General features: G+C 44.2%; 1 pseudogene and 3 gene segments (V, D, J or C); all 4 read left to right on the top strand.

Annotated features, from left to right (window-relative positions):
- The first annotated feature begins 1,250 nt into the window (after positions 1-1,250).
- On the top strand, positions 1,251-1,760 carry LOC126964065 (immunoglobulin lambda variable 7-46-like). The segment is given in 2 exon segments: positions 1,251-1,332; positions 1,420-1,760. Coding segments are annotated over 2 exon segments (390 nt in total).
- Positions 1,761-8,648: 6,888 nt separating this feature from the next.
- On the top strand, positions 8,649-9,324 carry LOC126929760 (probable non-functional immunoglobulin lambda variable 5-48). The segment is given in 2 exon segments: positions 8,649-8,852; positions 8,976-9,324. Coding segments are annotated over 2 exon segments (387 nt in total).
- Positions 9,325-13,812: 4,488 nt separating this feature from the next.
- LOC126964064 (immunoglobulin lambda variable 1-47-like) lies at positions 13,813-14,575 on the top strand. The segment is given in 2 exon segments: positions 13,813-13,998; positions 14,115-14,575. Coding segments are annotated over 2 exon segments (612 nt in total).
- A 9,039-nt stretch (positions 14,576-23,614) lies between these two features.
- LOC126964063 (set1/Ash2 histone methyltransferase complex subunit ASH2-like) lies at positions 23,615-25,124 on the top strand (annotated as a pseudogene).
- Positions 25,125-25,576: the final 452 nt, after the last annotated feature.

Here is a 25,576-nt window from a genome sequence, read left to right as displayed (position 1 = left end):
TGAAACTACTAGATCTCTGCAAGTGTGAATGTGAAAGAAGCTTCCCTGCAGCTTTTACAAAATGAGAAACTCTTTCCAAATAAAACTTGTATTGAAGTTAAAAAAGAAAAAGGATAATGTGAGTTTGGAACCTAGGAGATCTGGGGCTTCACAAGAGCACTCTCAATTCTGAAGCTCATTTTCCAGTCAGGGCTCCCCAACAATCCTTCACTTCCTATGATTCCCTGGTAGGACTCACATAACTCACTGAAAACTGTGACATTCATTAATATAATTTTTCTACAGCAAAATAATACAAATTAAAATAATTCAAGGGAAGAGGCACATGGGCAGAGTTCAGGAGAATTCCAAGCACAAGCATCCAGTTGTCCTCTCCCAGTGGAGTAATAGGCAATGTTGCATTCTGCTGGCAACAGTGTGTGATTCTATGTAGGAAGCATCGCCAACCAGCAAAGCTCACCCAGGCTTGGTTTCCAGAGGATTTTGAGTGATGGGGTGGGTGAGAGTGGGATCGTTATGCAGACCCTGTTGATTATCCTCATGGCTCACTTGCGTTTCCACTCAATTGGAATTGACAATAAAATTTTAACCTTCAGGCTTTGTCATTAGAAAAAAAAATTCTCTAAAGTAAATTATTTTAAAAATTCTCAAACGAGCTGTTTATCCAATATAAGGCTCAACACAAATAGTTACATAAAGCCAGTAGGTCATTAAAACAATTAATTTACTCATTCAAATAAAAATGAACACCATGTAACACCAAAATCCAATTATAGTCTCAGGGGCAAGATTTCAACAACAGCAAGAGAAAGTAGTACAAACAGGAATGAGCAACAATAGACAATTAATGGGTGTGAATTGGCCTGGAAAATATTGCAGCAATGACCATAGATAAATCAATCGTTATTTGTTATACAAGGGAAAGACCACGCATTCTCAGTCCAGGAGAGCCACCAGGGGGCAGTCTGGGTCTCTTGGATTATAACAAGCTCAAGAAGGTCAAACTTAATGAACCCTGCACAGTTGCTCACTGACTCGTGTAAATGTTAAAGCAGTTGCTTCCTCCCACAAGGCAAATCCACAGCACACAGCCACCCTGGGCTGGCCCCTCACAGTGTAGCTGCTCTCAGGGCTGTGGACCTAGGTGGTGGTAAAGGCAGTAAAGATTTGCATACAGCAGCACACAACACACCCCCTCCCTGTGGAGAGCTCAATAGGAGATAAAGAGCCATCAGAATCCAGCCCCAGCTCTGGAGCCAGGGATCCCTTCCAATACCAGCACCATGGCCTGGACTCTGCTCCTCCTCCAGTTCCTCCTCACTTGCTGCCCAGGTTAAGAGAGATTTCAAATACCAGCCTTTGGAGGGATCCTTGTGTCTCCCCTTCTAATTCATAACATATGTCTGTTTTTTGTTTCAGGGTCCAATTCTCAGGCTGTAGTGACTCAGGAGCCCTCAATGACTGTGTCCCCAGGAGGGACAGTCACTCTCACCTGTGCTTCCAGCACTGGAGCAGTCACCAGTGGTCACTCTCCACACTGGTTCCAGCAGAAACCTGGACAAGCCCCCAAGACACTGATTTATAATACAAACTACAAACACTCCTGGACTCCTGCCCGGTTCTCAGGCTCCCTCCTTGGGGGTAAAGCTGCCCTGACACTGTCAGGTGCGCAGCCTGAGGATGAGGCTGAGTATTACTGCTGGCTGTACTATAGTGGTGCTCAGCACAGTGACGGACTCATAAGAGAAACCAAGACATAAACCTCCCTAGGCCCTTGTGATGTGGAGATCACATGATCAGACACGCTGGCTCCCAAGACAGCCTACATGGGGAGCAGCCATAGAAAGGGGAAGGAAAGAGTCTGAGTTGATTTCTATCTCTGCTTGTGCCTTGAAGTGGAGGAAATGTGAGAGCGATTTGCTGTAATTGAATTAGAACAAGAAAAAATTGTTTTATATTAAAAACAAAAAAACAGAAACAGCAGGTTCAGATCCAAAGGCTGAGTCTAAATACATTTCCTCCAGAAAGAAGCTTCTTCAAACAATGGGCTTTCTGAGCTAAGAGCAAAGAGAATAAACTCTCTATGTATATATTATTCAAATTTATTTTACTGAGTTACTTTCAAAGTAATACATGACTATTATATAAAATCAAAAAGTATCCGGCCACTGCACTCCAGCCTGGGTGACAGAGCGAGACTCCGTCTCCAAAAAAAAAAAAAAAATCACCAAGTTCTCTGCTAAGCTACCTTATCGCAAGCAATCAGAATAAGGACTTTTCTTCATCTGGATGCATTTTTTTATTTCTGTTTTTATTATTTGCACAATGGTGATTAAACCTTGTGCTCATTCCTCTGGTTTGATGCACCTTGATGCCCTTGTCATTTAAAGTTAACGTAGGTAGTGTTCCATGTGTTTAAAAGGATAAAATATTGTAATAGTTGATCATTGTATTTTGAACTGAGTACCAGTGAAGTATTTTAGCTTTTAGGTCATTCCATTTGTTTGCTAGTCAGACAATGACATTATATGATGTTGTTATGAAAACACTCTGGGTCATTTCTGTGGATTTTGTGAGGTCAGAGAAAATGCCTGTGCTTTTCAATGGAAAGCCTTGAGTACATGATTCCTGACTTCCCAATGCACAAAATAGAGAAACAAAACTTTCCTGCTCATGTTAGGTGGAGCATAATAGATTCAGGTATGAGGAACAATTTATATCCCAAACTACATACAATGTCTTCATGCGTGTATTAAAAGCGCAGTTCTCAAACTCTCTGATACCCTTAGTTCTGAAGAAGCTCAAAGTTGGCTAATTCTTTTATATTTATATATATATATTTTTTTAGCTCAGCCAGTACTCTCTCCTGATTCCTGGGGTTTCTGCATTTGCAGTGAAGCCAGTGAACCACACAAATAGGCTGATTCTTCCCAAGCTCCGGCACTGTCCCTCATGTGCTGACTGAGTGAGGAATCAAATAGGAAGAGAGACCCATGGATTTCTGGCAGCCTGGGAAGTGAGTTCACGACTGACCTCAGCTTGCAAATCAGACACTGGTCTCCTTGTTTCCCTTTACTGTTGATTGGGTTCAGCAGCCGAGTCCTTTCAGGTTTCCTGGACAGTGATGGGAAAACACTCTCCCAACTTCCAACCACCCGCTCCTCAAAAAGAATAACCAGACTCAGCATCTTATGTGAGGGGCACAGTCAGGGGTCAGGATAGATTCGCTTTAAGTCTCCTCCTCCAAAGGAGGCCAGGGAAGAGGCGTTGTTCCCCCTAATCTGTGTGGCTCAGGAAACAGAGCTCTAGAGGCATCTCCACCATGGCCTGCACCCCCTCCTCCTCACCCGCCTCAGTCGCTGCACAGGTGGCTGGAGACAGGGAGTCAGGGACTGGCACTGGGAGGACCAGGGCTCTGCTTTGCTCCCCTGACTCACTGAGCCATCTCCCTCACCCCGTGTCTCTCTCCTGACTCACAGTACTGGGCAATCAGGGCTCATTTGGTAGCCTGCACCATCTGTCTGTGGCTAAACCAGTCACCGTCTCCTGCACTGGTAGCAGCAGCAATAAGGTTCTTGGAATTGTGACCTGGTACCAACAATGACCAGGAAGTGCCTCCAAACTGCTGATTCATAGAAGTAAATATCTGAGTGCAGGGATCCAGGACGGATTCTCAGGCCACCAGTCTTGCAAGGAGGCCTTCCTAAGCAGCTCTGGGCTTTAGGCTGAGGACAAGGCTGATCACTCCTGTTGGCTTCAGACAGCCCCCTGGAGGTCCAAACAGTGCTGCAGTCTGGGGAAGGGAGTTGGGAACACACCAGGTCTCCTAGGAGCATGACCTTCCAACAGAATCTCCCACAACCAGGACAGCTGGTCTATTTACCATTTGTGTGGATGTTTCTTGGTGCTCCCACTAACCAAGGCCCAGTACTCAGTTCAGGGACAGTGACCTAGAGAATACAGCTTTGTTCTCTCAGAGCCAGGCATCAGAGGAAGCCCTTAGTAACAGCATTGTCAGACTGCCTCAAAAAAATCCGATAGTCTTTGATTCCAGGAAAAACCTGCCCTGGGGACAGACTCAGGATGAGTCAGATTAAGCAGGGACAGAATCCAGCTGGGTCTGCCTCAGGCATGTGCACTAATGCAAAGGTCTGTTCATCCTTATTGTCTACTAAACATCTACTATGTGTCAGGCTTAGGAGAGAGCTCAGGATGCACAGTTTACAAGACAGACAAGGTTCCTGTCTTTACAGGGATAATGCCTCACAGAAGAGTGAGCACCAACAAAAATGGGAAGAGGGGATATTGTGAGATATACAAGAGGTGACGTGAGCCAGAAGATGGTGAGCAACAGGAAGCCATTAGGAGGTTGGAAGCAAGGAAGACAGACTCTGGTTTGAGATTCAGGAGGAAAAGTTCAGTTTCTCTAAGGAAGATGAAAAGAGGGGACAGAGTGAAGGCAGATGGTCCAGTTAGGACATGGTGGCGTTGTACACATGAGAGATGAGGTCTCTGCAAAGTAATGTGGCAGATGAGCAGAGACAAATGTGTGTGACCCACACCATGGTGAGAAGGACTAGAGGAAAGAGGCGAATGGTTGAGGCCCTAAGTGTGTCCTTGTGATGGAAACCTGAAAACAGCCTGTAGCTGTGATCGAGTGTGTCACGCTCCTCTTCTCTCTGGAAAGCTCACAAGACTCAGGACTCATAGCTGCCCTTCCCTGCTCTTCAATAACATTAATGTGAACCATCACTTTTCACACGTGAAAAGAGACCTGGTTAATTTCTTCATATATATATACGTGTGTGTGTGTGTATGTGTGTGTGTGTATAAATATATATATGAAGCAAATATGTATATATTTGCTGTTTTTATTTATATTATTCTTAATTCTTTTTTTTATTACACTTTCAATGCTAGGGTACATGTGCACAACGTGCAGGTTGGTTACATATATATACATGTGCTGCATTTAGCTCACCGGCTACTTTGCATGCAATCAAACCACCTCTCTAGTTATTTTCTATGGAGCAAAAGCCCCAAGGGTCAGGACAGAGCATTGTAGAGCACGTGGGATGATGCCCTTCACACTCAAGGGGCTGCTGTTAAAGCTCACGATCAAACCTCCCAGAGCTCTATCAGAAACCATGAGAGCTGAGGTGTCAGTGCTGAAGTAGCTGATTTGGGAGAACACCGATTTGCAGTCTGTGCAGGTGCAAGAGACTGAGGACTGAGGCCCAGCACAGGCAAAAGGCTCCCAAGCTGTCATTATGGGGCAGGGTGTTTGTGGCTTCCTCAGCGATAGGTGGGCGTAAAGGTCAATTAAAAAGCCAGAGAGCAGTGGAAAGAAAGGATTCTGGGTCCGGGCAAGAAAAGGAGGTCCAACCCCTGCCCAGGCATCCTTATTCACCCTTCTCTTTACCTTCCTTCCTCCCTGCCACCTTCCCGGGGCAGACTTCCAGAGCTGTGGTGTCTCCGCTGCTCTTTCTCCATCCCAAAGGGAGCAGTAGGGAGGTTATGTGATGACAAAGCTATCTCCTCACACTCAGCTGTCTAGTTACCCTGGGGAATTCCTCTGGAGGATGGGAATATTCTGTTTTACCTGTGACCTACAGTAAGATCCCAGCCATTAATGAGGCCAAGAATAATGACCGCATTCTGTTTACACAGGATTATTTATAACACACATAGTCGAATAACACCATCAAGTTCTGAACAAGTCAATCCATTCTTCAGAATTATAGAAATGCAGGTCTCTCAGCTGTCAGCAATGGGCTCAAATCCCCAGAGTGAGTAACTTGTCAGGGTGGGATCAGCCACATGAAGATGTTTCTTTACAGTTAGTGACTCTGTTCGCTGTGTTTCACCTGCTGAGATCCAACCTCCATGAGATTCTCCATTGTAGTTTTTGCTGTTTTCTGTCTTGTGATTGCTGTAGCTACAGAGTCTTAAACACTGCCTGGCGCTAAGGACAGACTCAATACATGTTTAATAAACATGTAATACAATGTATTGTGTTCACCTACATTGGAATTCCAAAAAGAAGTACTGATCTGAAGTCAAGATAGTAATTTTCAAAAAACTCTGGATATTTTGTGTTTGAGATTCCAAGTTCATTTAATAGAAGATATTAAGTGAGAACATTTTCCTTTGGATTTGGTTGACAGGAGAAGAATATGGATATGAAAATACAAATGTATCACATGTACCTCCCCATGGCCCAGAGACTTGAGAGCCCAGCTGGTCTCTGCAGCTGCCAATCATGGCCTCTGTTCACTCATTTATGGTCTGATGTCCATGGATCCACATATGCTGGATCCCATGGGTTCATGTGGAGAAAGTGGAGGGGGTGTGATGGGCTTTCCCAGTCCTGCTTAAAAAACCACAGGAAGCAAGTAGATCATAAAGCAAATTCTGGGGACAGAAAACCCTCAAGAACAAATAAACTGCAGAATACGGGTGAGTTGGAAAAATGTCTAGTAATATTCATATAACTAAGAAACTTTACATTAGATATCATTCAACAAAATATTCCTTACAGAGCTTGCAATCAGCCATATGATCAATGCAATTCAAACAATAGACTCATCAACCTTAAGCCCCATAGTAGACTTTGATGAGGAAATTATCAAAGGAAGAATGATGGGTTTATGAGCTCTGTGTCCACAGAAGAGATATTTCTGCATTAGGAGGAGTGGGTAAAGCCAATAAATAATTAGAAATGTAGGTGCCCATCTGGACTTTATTCTAATCCAATACGCAATGCTGTGAGTCCTGCATCTGCAAATCTTAGCATTCACTGTACTTCCTTCAGTTACCCAATTCCTACGATAAATTAACTTTAGACATGGATGATTAAAAAACATCAATTAATGTGAGAGTCCTTGAAATCTGTTGATTTAATGCACAAGAATTGTGGAACACTTCAAATGTATATATTTGTTAATTTATGTACCAATGATATGATACCTCTTCATTGATCTGTTGTAAAAATCATCCAGTGAGGGAGTAAGTTGATGGGTAACAGGTGTTGAAAAGTTAAACAGTATGAACCAAATTGATGATGGTCAAAGCTGGCTGAGGGGTACAAACAATTCACTAGAAAACTATCTGTACATTTGTAGGAATCAAAAGTTCCCATGCTAACCAGTGTTGAAAATATCCTTGTTTGTGATGAGATGTTTATGTTCTTCTTTTAACGGGTGTACAATGTGGACAAAATGTAAGCTTACACTGTGGCTTCAAGTAGAAGCCCATCTTCTCCCAACAGGGAGAGGAGAAGCTGGTGTGGAGAACGTCGTAAAGGCAGAGAAGTTGGTGTGGAGAATGTGGAAAAGACAGGAGCTCAGGGTTTCCCGGGACAGAGAGGTGAGTGAGTCTGGAGCGCTAAAAGTAAGAGGAGGGGCTGTGAGTTGGGCTGTGGGGGTGTGCAGGGACCACAGTGTGAAGGGCAGGCTGCAGAGGCCTCAGGGCTCAGGTTTTATAAAAATGAGGAGTTACTGAAGGGGCTTAAGCCAGGGAGTGCCCTCCCTGCCTCATCTGAATGAGAGGGATCTCTCCAAATGCCTTGAGAAGGAGTGCCTGAGAAAAGTGAGTGATACTGATTCTACATTATTCACTAAAGCACCTTGTGAGTCTGGAAATCCAGGGACCATTTGCACAGTTAGCACAAGAGTAGACGCGGCTACATTGAGAAGTGATGGTCTCTGCCCTTGTCTTCTCACTTGCAAGACAACTTTGGGGGAAAAATACATACTGATCTTTCTAATAAACTGAAAACATCCAGTCAAAAAATACATATTTCAACATCACAATACAAACAAATTGTATAAGATCTAGGACAAATTCTTGACCAAAAAATATGACACAACTGTGTAGACAATGACAAGTTTTACTTAGGGAGCTAATGGCTAACTTCATAAAACAGAGAAATACGTCATACTGCTCACTGGTAAAGGTAAGTCTACCAAATCTATTAATTTTCCTACATTACTAAATTAAATCAAATCTCTATAAAACATACAAAACGATTGTATGTGTAACTTTTGCTGAACTGCTGCCTTTGAAATCTGATGGATCATTTATTTTTCCTGGAAAATTCTCATTTTCACCATCCTTTTAAGGAGCCCCTAGCTTTTCTTCAACCCAGCTCCTCAGCTGACCCCTTTTCCATGATGCCCACCCTGATGGCACATGGGCAATTAGATTTTTCTAGAATGCCATGCAGGGGTGCTGACACCTGTAATAGTTATATATGTACATGTGTGCACATCCCACAGACCTAGACTACTTCTGGGAGTGAGAAGTCACAGTAACAATGCACAGCATAAGAGAAGCAGTGTCTAGGAATCAGACCATGGACATGTGAATACAGACAGTGACTGGAGAGCTGCAGAGACCAGCTGGCTTCTGAAGTCTCTGAGTCATGGGAAAGTGTGTGTTCCGGGACCAGCATCGGATGATGACTATTCACTCAAAGAAATACAGGCCTGGGGGCTGGGCCCTGTGCTCAATGATGGGGACTTGGTAGCTGTGTCCCCTCTGGCCTGGCAGAGATCCCTGAGCAGGGACCTGTGTATGGTCTCAACAGGTGCTTCCTCCCAGGGCCTTGCAAGAAGAAAAGCAAATCTTCCTCCTGCTCAGTCTGCAGAGTGAGCTGAGCTGCATCCCCAGGGCTCAGGGAGGGGCTGGGCAGTCCCTGGGTGGAAACACATTTGCATGAGCAGCCCCTCCTCTGCAGAGGGTGGGAAGAAAAGGAGGCCTGGGGCAGCCCAGTCCCACTGCAGGGAAAGAGGCTGTGTCCACCATGGCCTGGACTCCTCTCCTCCTCCTGCTCCTCTCTCACTGCACAGGTAGGAACAGGCCTCAGAGACCAGGGTCAGCCACCCAGCCTGATTGTGACTCTTCTGTCAAAGATCCCTAAAACATGTTACTCTAGTTTCTGCCTTAAAACCTATAAATGCCTGTATTTCTAGGTTCCCTCTCACAGCCTGTGCTGACTCAGCCAACCTCCCTCTCAGCATCTCCTGGAGCATCAGTCAGACTCACCTGCACCTTGCGCAGTGGCATCAGTGTTGGTGGCTACAATATACACTGGTACCAGCAGAAGCCAGGGAGTCCTCCCCGGTACCTACTGTACTACTACTCAGACTCAAATAAGGGCCAGGGCTCTGGAGTCCCCAGCCGCTTCTCTGGATCCAAAGATGCTTCGGCCAATGCAGGGATTTTACTCATCTCTGGGTTCCAGTCTGAGGATGAGGCTGACTATTACTGTACGACTTGGCACAACAATGCTTCTCACAGTGACACTCACTGATGGGGAAGTGGGACAAAAACCTCACCCTGATCTGGGTCTTGTTCCGTAATAGTTTTAAATTTTTAAAATAACCAACCTAGGCACAAACTACATTTGGAAGTACTTTCTAGTGTCAAAGGTGCTTCTGTCAATTTCTCATCCATTCTTCTGAAGTCTCAGTAAAACAAAACAAAACCAAAGCACCTGATGACCCTGAAGCGTTGGCTGCATGTCCATATGTGCTGACACCAGTACCTGTGGAGCTGGACTTTTGTTTTGAAAGAAGCAAAATGAGCCTTTCCAAGCTCACAGCATGGTCAGAGCCTGGGGACATGGTAGCAGGTGAACAGTCCCCTGCAGCATGGACTCTGCTCTTCCAGTGTACAAGCAGCGACCTCCCCTTCCATCCCCAGTTGTCTGTTCTCAGGGCTGTCTGAGGCTCACTGTGTCCCAGGAACAAGGCCCTCAAATATGAAATGCTGCCTGAGGACACAAGTCAGGGAAGAATTCCAGATACAGAGCTGACCTGGCTCAGTCCTGGGTACCTGCATTTCAGTGGAAATGTCAGGAGATGGGGTTAGGTCTAAGGGTAACTGGGGGCCTGAGGCCAGTGAACCTCTATGTAGGACATGAGAGAGTCAAGGGGAGGCTCCACCATGGCTGAGACGAGGCTGAAGCTGCTCCTTGGCCACGGGGGAAGTAGGTCCCAGGGATGTGACTTTCCTGCAGCTCATCCCACTCAGGACCACGGGAACTGCTGAGGGTGGGTTTCCTGATCGCTCAGGGCCTGACTGTGTTCTCTTCTCCTCTCTTACACCATTGGAGCTTCTCGCTGAGTCAGGGTCTAGTGGTGAGTCTGTGGAATATCCCAGTACAGAAACCGCCCAATCTTTGCTTCAAGTGACTCCTCCCCGGGAAACTCTTGAGAAAACCCCCATCTCAATGTCAACTTTTACTGCACGGGGAGCCGCAGAAACACTGGGCATTCCTTCCCAGAAAGAGCACCTACGTTTGTGACCTAGGACAGCAGTGATGGTCCCTCAGGGGTCCCAGCCTGATTCTCCTGCTCTGGGTTTATTCACACAGCCTCCTGGACAACCTCTGGGCTCCAGCCTGAGGACAGGCTGTTTATCAGTGTCACACAGCTGCATCCTGGCTCCGTGTTACCAAGGGTTCCTGTTCCATGGGGAAATGAGAGAAGATCTGCCCCACTCATCCTCTCTGCCCGTCCCTCCTTTATCCCTGCCTGTGACCAACACCAGTTCATGCCAAGGCTTCTGCTGTCACTTGTGTTACTGAAAGCAGAGCAAGAGTTCAGTGACAGTAACACCTTTTTTTACTGGTCTCCCAATGGAAAGAGAAGCAACTTGTTTCTAGAAGCAAAAGGAGCTGCCCACACATGGTGGATGTGGATGAGGTGGGGATGACAAGAAAGAATCCAGCCTGTGTCGCCCAGCAGTCCAGGAGCCTTCGGCCTGGTACGAAAGGTACTGCCTCTTTTGGTGCAGGTATGCTGGCCATTTCCTGAGCTCTGAAACTGTGGGACAGATGACAAGAAAGGAGAATGCAGCCTGTGTGACTCAGAGACCCAAATGTGAGACAGGAAGTCTGATTCTTAAGAAAACGTGGGCTCAGCATTCTGAAAGATCTAGATGTGGCTTGGCCTAGAGCTGGTGTAGAAGAGAAGCAAGAGAAGTGCTCAGCCTTAGGTGGCCCAGGCACAGCGGTCCTGTCAAAGGGCTGAGCTATCTGCAACATGGATATCCTGCAGAGACATCCCTGGGGAGGCTGTGATCCCAGAGTGATGCAAAAATGCTAATGGAAGTGAGCAGGGGATGGTTTACGGGGGAGGAGGAGATGGGTGTGGGGTCAGATGGGATAAAGAGGGTGCAGCCTGAAGAGGAGACTGTCCATTGTGACTCACAGGAGGCAGAGGCCTGGAGTCTAGTGCAGTGACAAAAGGAGGACCTGGAAGGACCTGCACCCTGAAGACACACAGGGACTGGGGTTTTGGTCTGTCTGTGAGGGTCCCTGTCGAGGATCACACAAAAAATCCATAGTCAGTGTCCTCTGTTCTGGGTTCACTGTCCAGGTGTTGCCCCTTCCTCCCGGAGCCTCTGGGTGTCCAGGTTCCTTAGCTGTGGACCTGTTCTTCTCTCTGCCCTCAGCCTAAGAGCTCATGGGGCATCCACCAGGAAGCATATCTGTGGGCAGGGAGGGGGCCGTGTGCAGCCTTGTCCTGTATGTGAAACACCGCTCAGCCTCCGTGACCCCCTGTTCATTAAAGTGGGAGGAAAGGACAACAAAATTCCCTGTGACCATCTATGCATCACCAAAGAAAAAGCAAGGAGAAGGAAACAGGAACCAAAGCCCAGATCTAATAGCTCGAAATAAATAAATAAAAGAAATAAATAAAACTTAATATGCCTGATGTGTTATGTAAGTACAATAAACATATTTTAAAAACTATAAAAACTATGTAAAGGAACATGGCTATCACAAAAAGGAACATTTAAAATAATGTCAGCCTTGAAATGCGATCCCAAAATATAGCATACATTTTACTTCAGTTACATATATGGATTGGTTTTATTCAAATGTCTATAATAAATCTCACTATTTGGTTGTTTCAATGGAGCATTTAAAATCTCATTGTGGCCGGGCGCAGTGGCTCACACCTGTAATCCCAGCACTTTGGGAGGCCGAGGGGGCCAATCACAAGGTCAGGAGTTCGAGACCAGCCTGGCCAACATGGTGAAACCCCGTCTCTACTAAAAAAATACAAAAATTAGCCAGGCATGGTGGCATGTGCCGGTAATTCCAGCTACTTGGGAGGCTGAGGCAGGAGAATTGCTTGAACCTGGGAAGCGGCGGTTGCATTGAGACAAGATTGCACCACTGCACTCCAGCCTGTGCAACAGACCAAGACTCTGTCTCAAAAAAAATAAAAAATCTCATTGTACTACAACTGCCAGATGATACATTCAGCGGTATAAATATCAACATCACCATCCAGCTGTTTTCCTCCATCCCCATAAAATTCCCGAAACCAATACTTGTTAAGAGTCCAGGGTGTATCGTGCCAGAACTCACGCAGTCATAGACATCATCTATTTCATTTTTCATTTCAAACAACAGAATTACATTTTTTCTTAACCTTATTGTTTTTAGTTTATTAGATTCTAGATGTCATTACAGATCAAAGATGAATAATTTGGCCGGGCGCGGTGGCTCACTCCTGTAATCCCAGCACTTTGGGAGGCCAAGGCAGGTGGATCACCTGAGGTCGGGAGTTCAAGACCAGCCTGACCAACATGGAGAAACCCTGTCTCTACTAAAAATACAAAATTAGCCAGGCATGGTGGCGCATGCCTGTAATCCCAGCTACTCGGGAGGCTGAGGCAGGAGAATTGCTTGAACCCAGGAGGTGGAGGTTGTGGTGAGCTGATATCGTGCCATTGCACTCCAGCCTGGGCAAAAAGAGCGAAACTCCATCTCAAAAAAAAAAAAAAAAAAAAAAGATGAATAATTTCTATCATCTTCAAGCTACCCCTACAACACTCACTACTGAATTTGAACCATAAGTTTTCCCTAGAAATCCTAGTTGGGGTGCTCGATGCTAAGAGCTATCACATATCAGGCTCACCTGAGGACAGACTTTGGTCATCAAACCAAGTTAAAATTTTAATTCCTCCCATCTTCAAAGACTGAACATCTTTGCTCTTTTTGCTCATAAGTGAGAACCTCCAAACACATCTGCCAAGGTCCCCCACAGACTGGCATTCAGTGCTTGGAGGACAGACTCCTAGGCAAGATCCCTGGTCACAGTATCCAGATGACTGTGACTGCAAATCTGGGGAAGCAGAGGGAGAACAAAGATTTACCAGAAAATCCCTCTGAGAATCCCTCCCCAGGGCATCCAAAGGAAAGAGCTCCCTTTCTCCTCAGTGCTGCAGGATCCACAGAGGAAGGAGAGCTCTGGCCACCAGGATGGAGCCACATGAGAGGAGAGGACCCGGTGTCCAACACAGGAAGGGAAGTGAGTCCATGGGGCCGGTCCCCGCTGTAGACTTGATTCTGAAAGAAAACGACTTTGTGTAGCCATCACCTGAGTCCTCTGCAATGTACAACCAAAGAACCATGGACAGATCCACTCCTGAGGAGTCCGGTAGAGCGTGAAGACTGCCCTGAGATCAAAGGAGGGTGACACAGGTGCCACCTTCCTGGGCCTGGACTTGGGAGTGGGGGCAGTGGACAGAATGGGGAGAGCAGGGTGTATCTCAGAGGCTCTGGTTACCTGATCATAGAATGGTTTGCCTTAGTCTGAACACTAGGGGGCACTTGGGGACCATTTCTGAAAAAAGACTGGGGGTGAACGGAGTGGAACCAAACAACTGCTCTGCCTGTTGTCCTCTGCTCAGGGCTCACAACTGTGTTCTCCCCACCCCCTGGGACCACAAAGTGCCACCCCTGCCACCTCCTGACATCCTCAAGCCCAGAAGCCTGACCCAGGGCTCAGGGCGGAGTCAAAAACCTGGGAGGTCTGATTTGCATGCATGGACTCTCCCCCTTTCAGAGTATGAAGACAGGGAGAGATGTGGGGGAAGCTCAGCTTCAGCTGTGGCTAGAGAAGACAGGACTCAGGACAATCTCCAGCATGGCCTGCTTCCCTCTCATCCTCACCGTCCTCACTCACTGTGCAGGTGACAGGATATGGGACCAAGAGTGGGTCCCTGGGAAGCCCATGGGGTCCTGCTGTCTCCTCTTGTCTCCTTTTGTCTCTTGTCAATCACCATGTCTGTGTCTCTCTTGCTTCCAGGATCCTGGGCCCAGTCTGTGCTGACTCAACCACCCTCAGCGTCTGGGGCCCCCGGGCAGAGTGTCACCATCTCCTGTTCTGGAAGCAGCTCCAACATCGGAAGTAATTATGTATACTGGTACCAGCAGCTCTCAGGAAAGGCCCCCAAACTCCTCATCTATAATAATAATCAGCGACCCTCAGGGGTCCCTGATCGATTCTCTGGCTCCAAGTCTGGCACGTCAGCCTCCCTGGCCATCAGTGGGCTCCAGTCCGAGGATGAGGCTGATTATTACTGCTCAGCATGGGATAGCAGCCTGAGCGGTCCCACAGTGCTCCAGGCCCAGGGGGAAGTGAGACAAGAACCCCCTTCCTCCTCTGCCAGGAGGGTGAGCCCCGGCACCTGCTGCTCAGGCCTGGCCTGTGGCTTCTGCTGCTGTAGCTTCCCCCATGGGTCCAGGGGCATCCAGGGCCCTGCCTGACAGTGGAGGCTCCTCCTCCCCTTTAGTCCTCAGACTCAGCCACAGAGTGTCCAGGAAAAGGAACATCCTGCTCCCTGCAGCTTGGGATTCAGGGTGTCTGCACTGAGGTCCTGGGCTGAGGTGGCAGGTCCATCTGTGTCATCACAGACCCACCTCTGATGGGGAACCTGTGTCTCCATCATCCTCCTTTTCCCATTTCCAGGAGTTTCCAGAGTGGTGTCTTCCTCCCCCTGCTCCCCAGTGTGAATCCCTGTGCTTCTTTTCTCCCCAGTCCATTCTGTTTTAATAAAACTCCTTTCATGTGGGAATAATGCACATCTAATGAAACACCCAGATTTATAATAAGAAAGTAGGAATAATGCACATCTAATGAAACACCCAGATTTATAATAGGAAAGTATACACATTTTGACATTTTTTTGATCCTTGAATACATCACCATGAACAGGGAGCTATGCAATCTGTGACCAGCCCCAGCAACCCCTCATGACCCTTTGTCATCTCCCTCCCTCCCTTCCCCAGTGCTCTCCTGTGCAGCCACAGATCTGCCTCTGTCACTATTGTTTGGTTTCCATTTTCTGGAATGTAACAGTGTTATCAAACATTATCTTTCCATTTGTTCTGGCTTCTTTTACTCTGCAAATTTCTTTGGAGACTCTTCCTGTGCTTGCTGAATTGCACCCATCCCATAGAGGGCTCACGACTACCTTTGAGGGCCGTTAGGTTGATTATTCCTGATTTTGTTTATTTATTTTAAAGTTTGAATTGATCATCCATCAGAATGAAACTCTTGGAGTGATGTTCATCTCAGGTGACAGGAGAGTCTGTGAGGGCTTGTCGGGATTCTTCCTTCCTCATCTCTTGCCTCTGGTTCTCTCTGTACTGGAAGAGGTTCTCATATTTGATTTATTTACTTACGTATTTATTTATTTGGGTTTTTAAGGATGTTAGTGTTTTTTTCTTTTTAAATACTAATTTGTTATTTTAATAGGTTTTTAGGGAACTGGTGGTGTTTGATTACATAAATAAGTTCTTTAATCATAATTTCTGAGATTTTGGTGCACTCATCACCCAAGCAGTGTACAGTGTACCCAGGGAGTAGTCTTTTATCCCTCATCCCCCTTCTACCATTTCCTCTGAGTCCCCAAAGTCCATTGTATCATTGTTATGCCTTTGTGTTCTCATAGCTTATCTTCCACTTATGAGTGAGAACATATAATGTTTTGTTTTCAATTCCTGCATTACTGCACTTAGAATAACAGTTTCCAATTCCATTCAGGTTGCTGTGAATGCTATTATTTTGTTCCTTTTTATGGCTGCGTAGTGTTCCATGATATGCCTATGTATAACATTTCCTTTATCCATCTGTTGATTTATGGGCATTTGGGCTGGTTCCATGTTCTTGCAATTGCAAATTGTGCTGCTGTTAAACATGTTTCTGCAAGTATCTTTTCTGTATAATGACTTCTTTTTCTCTGGATATATACCTAGTTATGAAATTACTGGATGAAAGGGTACATGCATTTTTAGTTCCTTAAGGAATCTTCACCCTGTTTTCCATAGTAGTTGTACCAGTTTACATTTCCACCAACAGTGTAAAAGTGTGTTTTTTTTTTTCACCACATCCATGCCAACATCTAATATTGGCCATACTTGCAGTATTAAGGTGGTATTGTGTTGTGGTTTTGATTGGCATTTCCCTGATCATTAGATGATGCCCTGAGCATTTTTCTTTACGTCTGTTGGCCATTCATATATCTTCTTTTAAGAATTTTTCTTTACATCTTAGCCTACTTTTGAATGAGATTGTTTAGTTTTTCCTTGATAATTTGTTTGAATTTTTTGTAGATTCTAGACTTTAGTCATTTGTTGGATACATAGATTGTGAAGATTTTCTTCCACTCTGGGTTGTCTGTTAACTGCAAATTGGTTCCTTTGCTGTGTAGATGCTTTTTAGTTTAGTTAAGTCCCATCTATTTATTTTTGTTCCTGTTGCATTTGCTTTTGGGACCTTGGTCATGAAGTCTTTGCCTAAACCAATATCTAGAAAAGTTTTTCCAATGTTATCTTCTAGAATTTTTTTGGTCTCAGGCCTTAGATTTAAGTCTTTGATTCATCTTGTGTTGATTTTTGTATAAGCTGAGTGATGAGAATCCAGTTTTATTCTTCTGCATTTGGCTTGCCAATCATCCAGAACCATTTGTTGAACAGGGTGTCCGAGAGTATAGTCTGATGCCTCTGGATTTGATTTTGTTGTTGTTGTTCGTTTGTTTGTTTGTTTGTTTTTTATTAGTCTTGCTTTGGCTATGCGGGCTCTTTTTGGGTTCCATAAGAACTTTAGGATTGTTTTTTCTAGTTCTGTGATAAATGATGTTGGTATTTTGATGGGAATTACATTGAATTTCTAGACTGCTTTAGGTAGTATGATCATTTCACAATATTGAGTCTACCCATTCATGAGCATGGATGTGTTTTTATTTGTTTGCGTCATCTATGATTTCTTTCAGCAGTGTTTTGTACTTTTCTTTGTAGAGGTCTTTCATTTCCTTGGTGGGGAATAGTCCTAAGTATTTTTTATTTTTGCAGCTATTTGGAAAAGGGGTGAGTTCTTGATTTGATTCTCAGCTTGGTTGCTGTTGTGCAGCAGAGCTACTTATTTGTGTGTCTTAATTTTGTATCCTGAAATTTTGCTGAATTCACTCACCAGTTCTCAGAGATTTTTGGATGAGTCTTTAAGGTTTTCTAGGTATACGATCATATTATAAGCAAATAGTGACAGTTTGACTTCCTCTTTACCAATTTGGATGCCCTTAATTTCTTTCTCTTGTCTGATTGCTCTGGCTAAGACTTCCAGTACCATATTGAACAGAAGTGGTGAAAGTGGGCATTCTTGTCTTGTTCCAGTTCTCAGAAAATGAAAATGCACTTTGGGAGGCCGAGACGGGCAGATCACGAAGGAGATCGAGACCATCTGGTTAACTGTTCAGTCTCTACTAAAAAAAAAATGCAAAAAACTAGCCGGCTGTGGCGGACTGTGCCCAGTGGAGGGGCTTGGCGTCATTACCATGCACTCCAGTTGACAGCGCGAGACTCCGTCTCAAAAAAAAAAAAAAAAAAAGAAAATGCTTTTAAATTCTATGTTCCAATTTGCAGCAGGGAGGGCTTTTTAATAAGCCATGAAGCCATGCTGGATTTTGTCAAATACTTTTTCTGCATCTATTGAAATAATCATGTGATTTTTGTTTTTAATTATGTTTATGTGATATATTACATTTATTGACTTTGTATGTTAAACCCTCCAAGCATCCTTGGTAAGAAACCCACTTCATCATGGTGGACTGTGATTTGATAGCTGTTGGATTCGGTTAGCAAGTATTTTGTTTAAGATTTTTGCATCTATGTTCATCAGGGATATTGGTCTGTAGATTTCTTGTTTCGTTACGTCCTTCCCTCATTTTGGATTCAGGGTGACACTGGATTCATAGAATTATTTAGGAAGGAGTCCCTATTTCTCCATCCTGTGGATTAGTGTATTAGTCAGTATTTTCCAGAGGGACAGAACTAATGGAGTTTATTAACTATTAGCTCACAGGATCACAAGTCCCACAATAGGCTGTATGCAGGCTGTGGAGCAAGAAGAGCCAGTCCAAGTTCCAAAACTGAAGAGTTTGGAGTCCGATGTTCAAGGGCAGGAAGCATCCAGCACAGGAGAATGATGTAGGCCGGGAGACTAAGCCAGTCTCTTTTGCACATCTTTCTGTCTGCTTATATTCTAGCCATGCTGGCAGCGGATTCGCTTCTGCACACCCAGATTAATGGCGGGTCCGTCTTTCCCAGCTCCTTGACTCAAATGTTAATCTCTTTGGCAAAACCCCCACAGACACACCCAGGATCAATTCTTTGTATCCTTCAATCCAATAAAGTTGTCACTCAATATTAACCATCACAGTTACTGTCATAGACTTTGTACCAATTCTTCTTTCAACGTCTGATAGAATTCAAATGTGAATCTGTCTGGTCCTGGACTTTTTTGGGGGTTGACATTTAAAAATTATTGTTTCTATCTCACTGCTTGTTATTGGTCTGTTCAGAGTTTCTACATCTTCCTGATTTAATCTAGGAGGGTTGTGTGTAGTTAGATATTTATTCGCCTTCTCTAGGTTTTTTAGTTTATGTGCATATTATCTTTTGTATTGGTTTTGTTTAATTTTATTTAGTTGTGGTCTAATCTTAGTTATTCCTTTTCTTCTGCTGAATTTGGATTTGCATTGTTTTTGATCCTCCAGTTTCATGAGGTGTGACCTCAGATTTTCTGTTTGTGCTCTTTCAGGCTTTTTGTTGTGTGTATTTAACACTAAACTTTTCTTTTAGCACTGCCTTTGCTGTATCCTGGAGGTTTTGATAGATTGTATCAAGATTTAGTACAACTGCAGCCTTACTATTGACCAACATTTTTTAATTCCTGAGAGTATGACCTCATTGAATCCTGACAACCGCTTTATGATTGCTTTCCATGCAGTAGGCCCTGGTTAGAGAGGGAGTGCATGTAGCCTGGAGGTAGGATTCTGCAATTTATCAAATAAAAACACTGGAGGTCAAATTTGAATTCAGTAAAACAATGACAAAGAATTAGTGTGTGTTAGTATATCCCATACAATATTTTTCTTTGGAATACCTGGGTGCCCTGTAGTTTATCTGTCAACTCCTCACAGGATTCAAGACTTGGAAGAGGGAGTGTTGGGGCTGGCCTCCTCTTACTGATGCCAGTTCTGTGAGATGAACCTCAAAGACAGAGCTTGTCTAACACAGCTACCCTCAAGAAAACAAGTCAGCAGTAAATAAATGATATAAGATTCCCAATCAATAATGCCTACTCACTTCCATAGTTCTTGTTTCTATTATTCTTCAAGTGTGCAGACTCATGACCTCTGCTGGGGTTGCTGCAGCCAGAGATCCGGATGAGAGACCTCATAAGCCTTTCAAAACCAGATGCAAGGGCACTACTCGGTTCCCATACAGTGTGGCTTAAGCCAGGGATAAATAAGTAAGAAATAGAAGAGCTCAGCATGGCTCTCCCTTTGTTCAGTTATTGGGGGAAAACACCCCCATTATTTCAATGTGGGTTCCTTTTATTTTCCCTAAGTGTCAGCTGGTCTGAGAAATAAAGAGAAAGAGGACAAAGAGGGGAATTTTACAGCTGGGCCACTGGGGGTGACATCACATATCAGTAGATCCATTATGGCCCCTGAGCCACAAAACTGCAGGTTTTTATTAAGGACTTTAAAAGGGGAGGGGGTGTATGAACAGGGAGTAGGTCACAAAGATCACATGCCTCAAAGGGCAAAAAGATCACAAGGCAAAGGGCAAAGTCAAAACCTCCTGATGAGGGTCTATGTTCACATATTGTCTTGATAAACACCTTCAACAATAGAAAACAGAGAACCGGCCTGACCTTGATTTCACCAGGGTGGGGTTTTTTCCCACCCTAGTGAGCCTGAGGGTACTGCAGGAGACCAGCATGTATTTCAGTCCTTATCTCAACTGCAGAAGACAGACACTCCCAGAGTGCCTCTTTATAGACCTTACCCCAGGAATTCATTCCTTCCCCAGGGTATTAACTATTAATATTCCTTGTTTGGAAAAGAATTCAGCCATATCTCTGCTACTTGCATGTCTGTGTATGGGATCTCTGCAAGAAGAAAAATATGGCTCCATTTTGCCCCGCTCCACATGCAGTCAGACCTTATAGTGGTCTTTATTTATACCCTGAAAATCACATTATTCTGTTCTTTTTCAACGTGCACTGATTTCATATTGTTCAAATACACATATTTTACGATCAGTTTATACAATAGTGGTCCTGAGGTGATGTACATTTTGAGCTTATGAAGATAATGAGATTAAGAGATTAAAGTAAAGACAGGCATAATAAATTATAAAAGTATTAATTTTGGGAACTGATAAATGTTCATGAAATCTTCACAATTTATGTTCCTCTGCTGTGGCTCCAACTGGTCCCTCCATTAGGGGTCCCTGATGTCCCACAACATCCAATGAGACACCAAACCCTAGGGACCTTTTGATGCTGAAGGTGGGTGGTCTGAGAGTAGGGAGAGGTGCACCCTGAGAGCCCAGAGCTTCCAGGACAGGACTTGGCAGTCTGAAAAGGGGCCACACTGTTGAGTGGGGAAGGAGACATCTCCAGCCACAGGCCTGCAATTCTGCTGGCTTCCCCATCACCAAACTGGGCTCTCTGCTCTGATGTCTGTCAGAGAATCTCCTTCAGTGAGACTAAGATCCCAGGACTTTACTAAAAATAACAGCATGAACCAAACAGACATGTAATGATATGGGAATTCTGTGCAGAGCAATGACTATAAATACAGTTCAACAAAGGCCCTTACTCTCATATCTTTCATGCAGAAGAAAAAGACAAAGGCAGAGAACAATGAAGGGCTCAGTAGGTCTGCTACTGGGGCAGCACTGTGTGCTGTAGCTTGTCCTTGAGGGGTCAACAGATAAGAACAACTGGGAAACCATCCTGCTGTGACCCTGTATCATCTGCTCACTGCTCACTGGGGTCAGCAGCTGTGTCCTCACAGGGAACCAGATTCAGCCAATTTGGCCTTCTCCACCCCAGCTGGGAAATGTATTCTAGTGACTCTCTGGACTGAGGTTCTATGAAGGGACTGGCAGACAAGAAGAGGGGGCTGATTTGCATGAAGAAACCATTGCACCTTTTCCTTTCATCTAAAACCCATTAATGGATACTCTGAGGCCACCCATAGAAATCAAGCTGGTCTTCTAAATTTGGGAGTCATGAAGGAGTCATTCCTGATCAATCTACAGGAAGGGGGGCCATCAGCAGTAGGAGGTCAGAGTGAGGCAGAAACTGGCTTCTTTGAGACTCATCACCACTGCCACCAACTCTGGGACAAATGGGGTCACCTGCTATAATAGTCACCCCAAACTACTCACAGGAGTCTGAGCCTAGTCCCCTCACCTTATTGCTTCTGATTCTGTTCCATTCCTCTGTTTTCCCTGGAGCCCTTGCCCATGTCTGAGTCCAGGGTAACAGGGGTATCTCTGTTACCAGTCAACACCTATACAGAAGTAAGAGCTACTATGGTTGAAGCAGAGTCCACAGTTGTAACTATGAGGGCCTAACCTGCTCCCCCATCCCCTCACACAGGTGATCACTGCTGTGTTTCTCATGGACTGAGCCTTTTCCTCTGGAAAACACAAGGTATTTATTCCTCTCTAACACCAGGCATATAATGGAGGGGGTAGGGGTGGGTGTGAAGCAGAGTGGCTTTTTCCAATGTAATGCAGTAAGACCCTGGCTACAGAAAATCATTTCACAAAACTCCACACCCTTTCATGGCAAAAACACTCAACAAACTATGAATAGAAGGAAACTACCTCAACATAGTAAAGGCCATCTATGAAAATCCTACGACTAACATCATATGCAATGTGAAAGACCAAAGATATGTTTCATAATATCTATCAGCAACAAAGCAACAATGCACATTTTCACTGCTTCTATGAAAAACAGCATTGGAAGACCCAGCTAGAGTAATTAGGCAAGGGAAAGAAATAAAATTAGAAATAAAAAGTGAAATTATCTCCATTTTCATTTGATTTAATGTCATATGTAGAATACCCTTAAAAGTCCCACAAAGGAAACTTTGTCAGAATGATTAAATGTATTCGTTAATGGTTCCGAATACAAACATCACCATGTAAAATTATCTTGTGGCTAGGCATGGTGACTTATGCATATACTCCTAGCACTTTGAGAGACTGAGGTGGAAGGATTGCTTGGGGTCAAGAGTTCAAGACCAGCTGGGCAACAAAGCAAGACCCTGTCTCTACAAAAAGAAAGAGAGAGAGAGAGAAGAAAGAAAGAAGAAAGCAAAGAAAGACAGACAGGAAGAAGGAGAAAGAAAGAAAGAAAGAAAGAAAGAAAGAAAAAGAAAGAAAGGAAGAAAGAAAGAAAGAAAGAAAGAAGGAAGGAAGGAAGGAAAGAAAAGGAAGAGAAAGAAAGAAAATAAATCTCTTACATTTCAATATTTGAGCAAACAGGAAACAACCCAAAACAAAACCAGGACCCACACCCATTAAAATGGCTTTACCGAAATAATAGAAAATAATAGGTTCTAGCAAAGATGTATAGAAATTATAACTGTTATGTATTGCTGGAGGGACCATAAAATAATGCACCCACTGTGGCGGCCTTGGTGACAGTTTCTCAGAATAATAAACACAGAATTACCATTTTATCAGAATTTTCACTTCTGGGAATGTGCCTCAAAGATTGAAAGCGGGATCTCAAAGAGATAATTATATACCCTTGTTCACAGCAGCATTATTCACAATAGCTAAAAGGTGGAGGCAGCCCAAGTGTCATCTATTGGATAAACGGGATATAGTATACACACACAAGGCAATTATTATTCAGCCTTAAACAGAAAGTTCTGACCCATGCGATGGCATGGATGAACCCTAAAGACATGATACCAGCAGAAATAAGCTGGTTTCAAAGGATAAAAGTTGTTTGCTTGCCCCTCTATGGGGTATCTAGTGTAGTGAAATCCATAGAGGCAAAAGGTAGAATGATGTTTTCCAGGTATGAAGTTTTGGTTTGGGAAGATGAAAAATACCTGGAGATAAATCGTGGTACTGTGCTTATACAACAATGTGAATTTACTTAATGATACTGAAGCACACACTTGAAAATGGTTAAAATATCGTGTTTTGTGTTTGAATAATTTAACACAGTCAAAAAGAAAAAGATTTATATTCGGTGCAGTTTCTCTACTTCCAAGAACAATAAAAGCAAACAGGACTAGGAGAGTGTGCCTGAGTCTCCAGGACACCCTTCCTTCTGTGCAAGCCCCACAGCATCTTAACAGACCAATAGAGTTGAAGATGCCTCATTGCAGGTGACACAAAATAACATGAGAAAGTCTGGGGGTCACCATGATGGTAGCAGTGAGTGCCTGACCCAGTCCAGGAGCAGCCACTAGTGCAACAATGGGCAAAGAAGTGGAGATGAAGCTGGTGGCAGTGGTAGCAGCCTCTCTAGCTGGAGACGGGCATCTGTTGTCCTATGAAAATGGTTCATAGTTGATATATCTGGCAAAGATATGTCAATGATAGTGGCATATTTCATCCAGAAGCAAGCAAACATGAAGGAAATGTCCCTCAGTGCTTTGGTCAAAATGGCATGGCAGTCCCCAACACAGGATGAATATTATACCATTTCTTGATAAATAATGGGAGTGCATGATGATCATTCAGACACCTGGGGAAATGACTAGGCTGACTAACATTGTTAAAACAATGAGGAAAAAGGAGATTTATTCTTGGTAAAGAAACACTTGGATCCAGGGAGTAAAGACCTGAAAGAAGATTGCCCAAGATATGGACTTTTGGATCAGGACCTTGGTAACACGGATCCTGTTTATGACAACCAAAAGCAAAGCAGTGCCTGGTCTATGAGTAGGAATCTGAATGGGGGAATTGAACAGGAAGCAGCAGAAAAGAGGAAGAGGAGCTCAGTGCAAACAGCAGGATGAGATCTCAGAGAACACCAAGAAGGTCTAGAGTGACCCTTTGTTTTCTGCTCAGTGCCTTCCCCCTTACAACTTCTAGAACACCCAACTTTTAGAACAAAGATGGCTACTGGTATATTCTAACTGAACCTGATCCACACACCCTTGGTCCTCAGAAGGTTGAAGACTTTCAGGCAGGAGGACTTATTCCTGGAAACCTCCACAGTGACTGGTTCTATGAACAGGTTTTGTTAGCCTAACTTGATTGAGTTCCCCAGGTAAAGATCTCCAATGGCCAGCTGGCTGTCTGTGGTTGGACGGAAGCGGTACTCTATAAGGCCTCTCACGGGGCATAGAAAGGGACCTGGTACCTTGAAATCACCGTAAATGAGTTGTCACCAGACACTGCTGCCAGACTGGGTTGGTCTCAGCCCTGAGGTAAACATCAATCTCTCTTAGGTTATGATAAATTCAGCTGTTCTTGGCAGAGCAAAAGGGAACCAAGTTCCACCAGTCCACAGACAAACAGTACTCTTCTAGCTTTGGTCAGGGAGACATCCTGGGATTTATATTAATCCTTCTGAAGGCACAAAGACAGCCAAGTTATTGCCTGATACTTACAAAGATAAGGGTTTGATAGAGTACAATAATTATTTGTATTTTGAGGAAAAAGACATTTTGGATAAAGCACAGAAAAGCCTAAAACAGATTCTGCACAGTAAAATAATATTTTATAAAAATTGTATCAATTAAGACGCTGCTTAAAAAGATATTTTTGAAGGGGTTGATTTCCAGCCGTCTCACTGGAAAACAGCTGCATGGTTTCCATTAACTTTGGACTGTGCTGTAAGTGTCTTCCAAAGGATCTCACTCACTCCCCTATGAGTGACATGGGCTGGGATGCTGTGGTAGAGCACACTCCTGCTGACGTTTTGTATCTCCTGGAGACAGAAGTGGATGGGAGGCACAGTCCTCCATGGGAACCCTGAGTAGGTCCCTCCTTCTTTTCAAATATGGACTTTCTGGGGAATAATACTGAATGGCTTCTGTTGCTGTTGTTTTTGAACTGTCTCAGATGTTTTCTCAAAGATGCTACAGAACATAGCATATCCATTTAACAAGTTAAAAGGCTGAATGAGACTGTGAGAGATGCCCTGCTCATCATCATTCTCCTTCCACTTCCAGTGACTGCTCTTATTTTGTGTGCCATAAGCTAACAGCGACTGAACCCAAGACCTTGTAATCCCTCTGTAAAACTGGTGCTGTGCTGCATACTTTGCCAGCTGGTACTTTTTATCTTACTTTATGTTCTAAGGAGAGAATTGTCTTGTCCAAATAACTAACATAGTCAAAGACATTTCATCTGTGGGCACTGATTCCCTGCTATACGTTTTCCAAGGAAGTGCTGAGTTTATTTCTGAGAACATCTGAAATCAGTGGT

The sequence above is a fragment of the Macaca thibetana genome, chromosome 10 (assembly GCF_024542745.1).
Source record: "Macaca thibetana thibetana isolate TM-01 chromosome 10, ASM2454274v1, whole genome shotgun sequence".
Taxonomy (NCBI): Eukaryota; Metazoa; Chordata; class Mammalia; order Primates; family Cercopithecidae; genus Macaca; species Macaca thibetana.
This window is presented reverse-complemented; position numbering and strand designations above follow the sequence as displayed.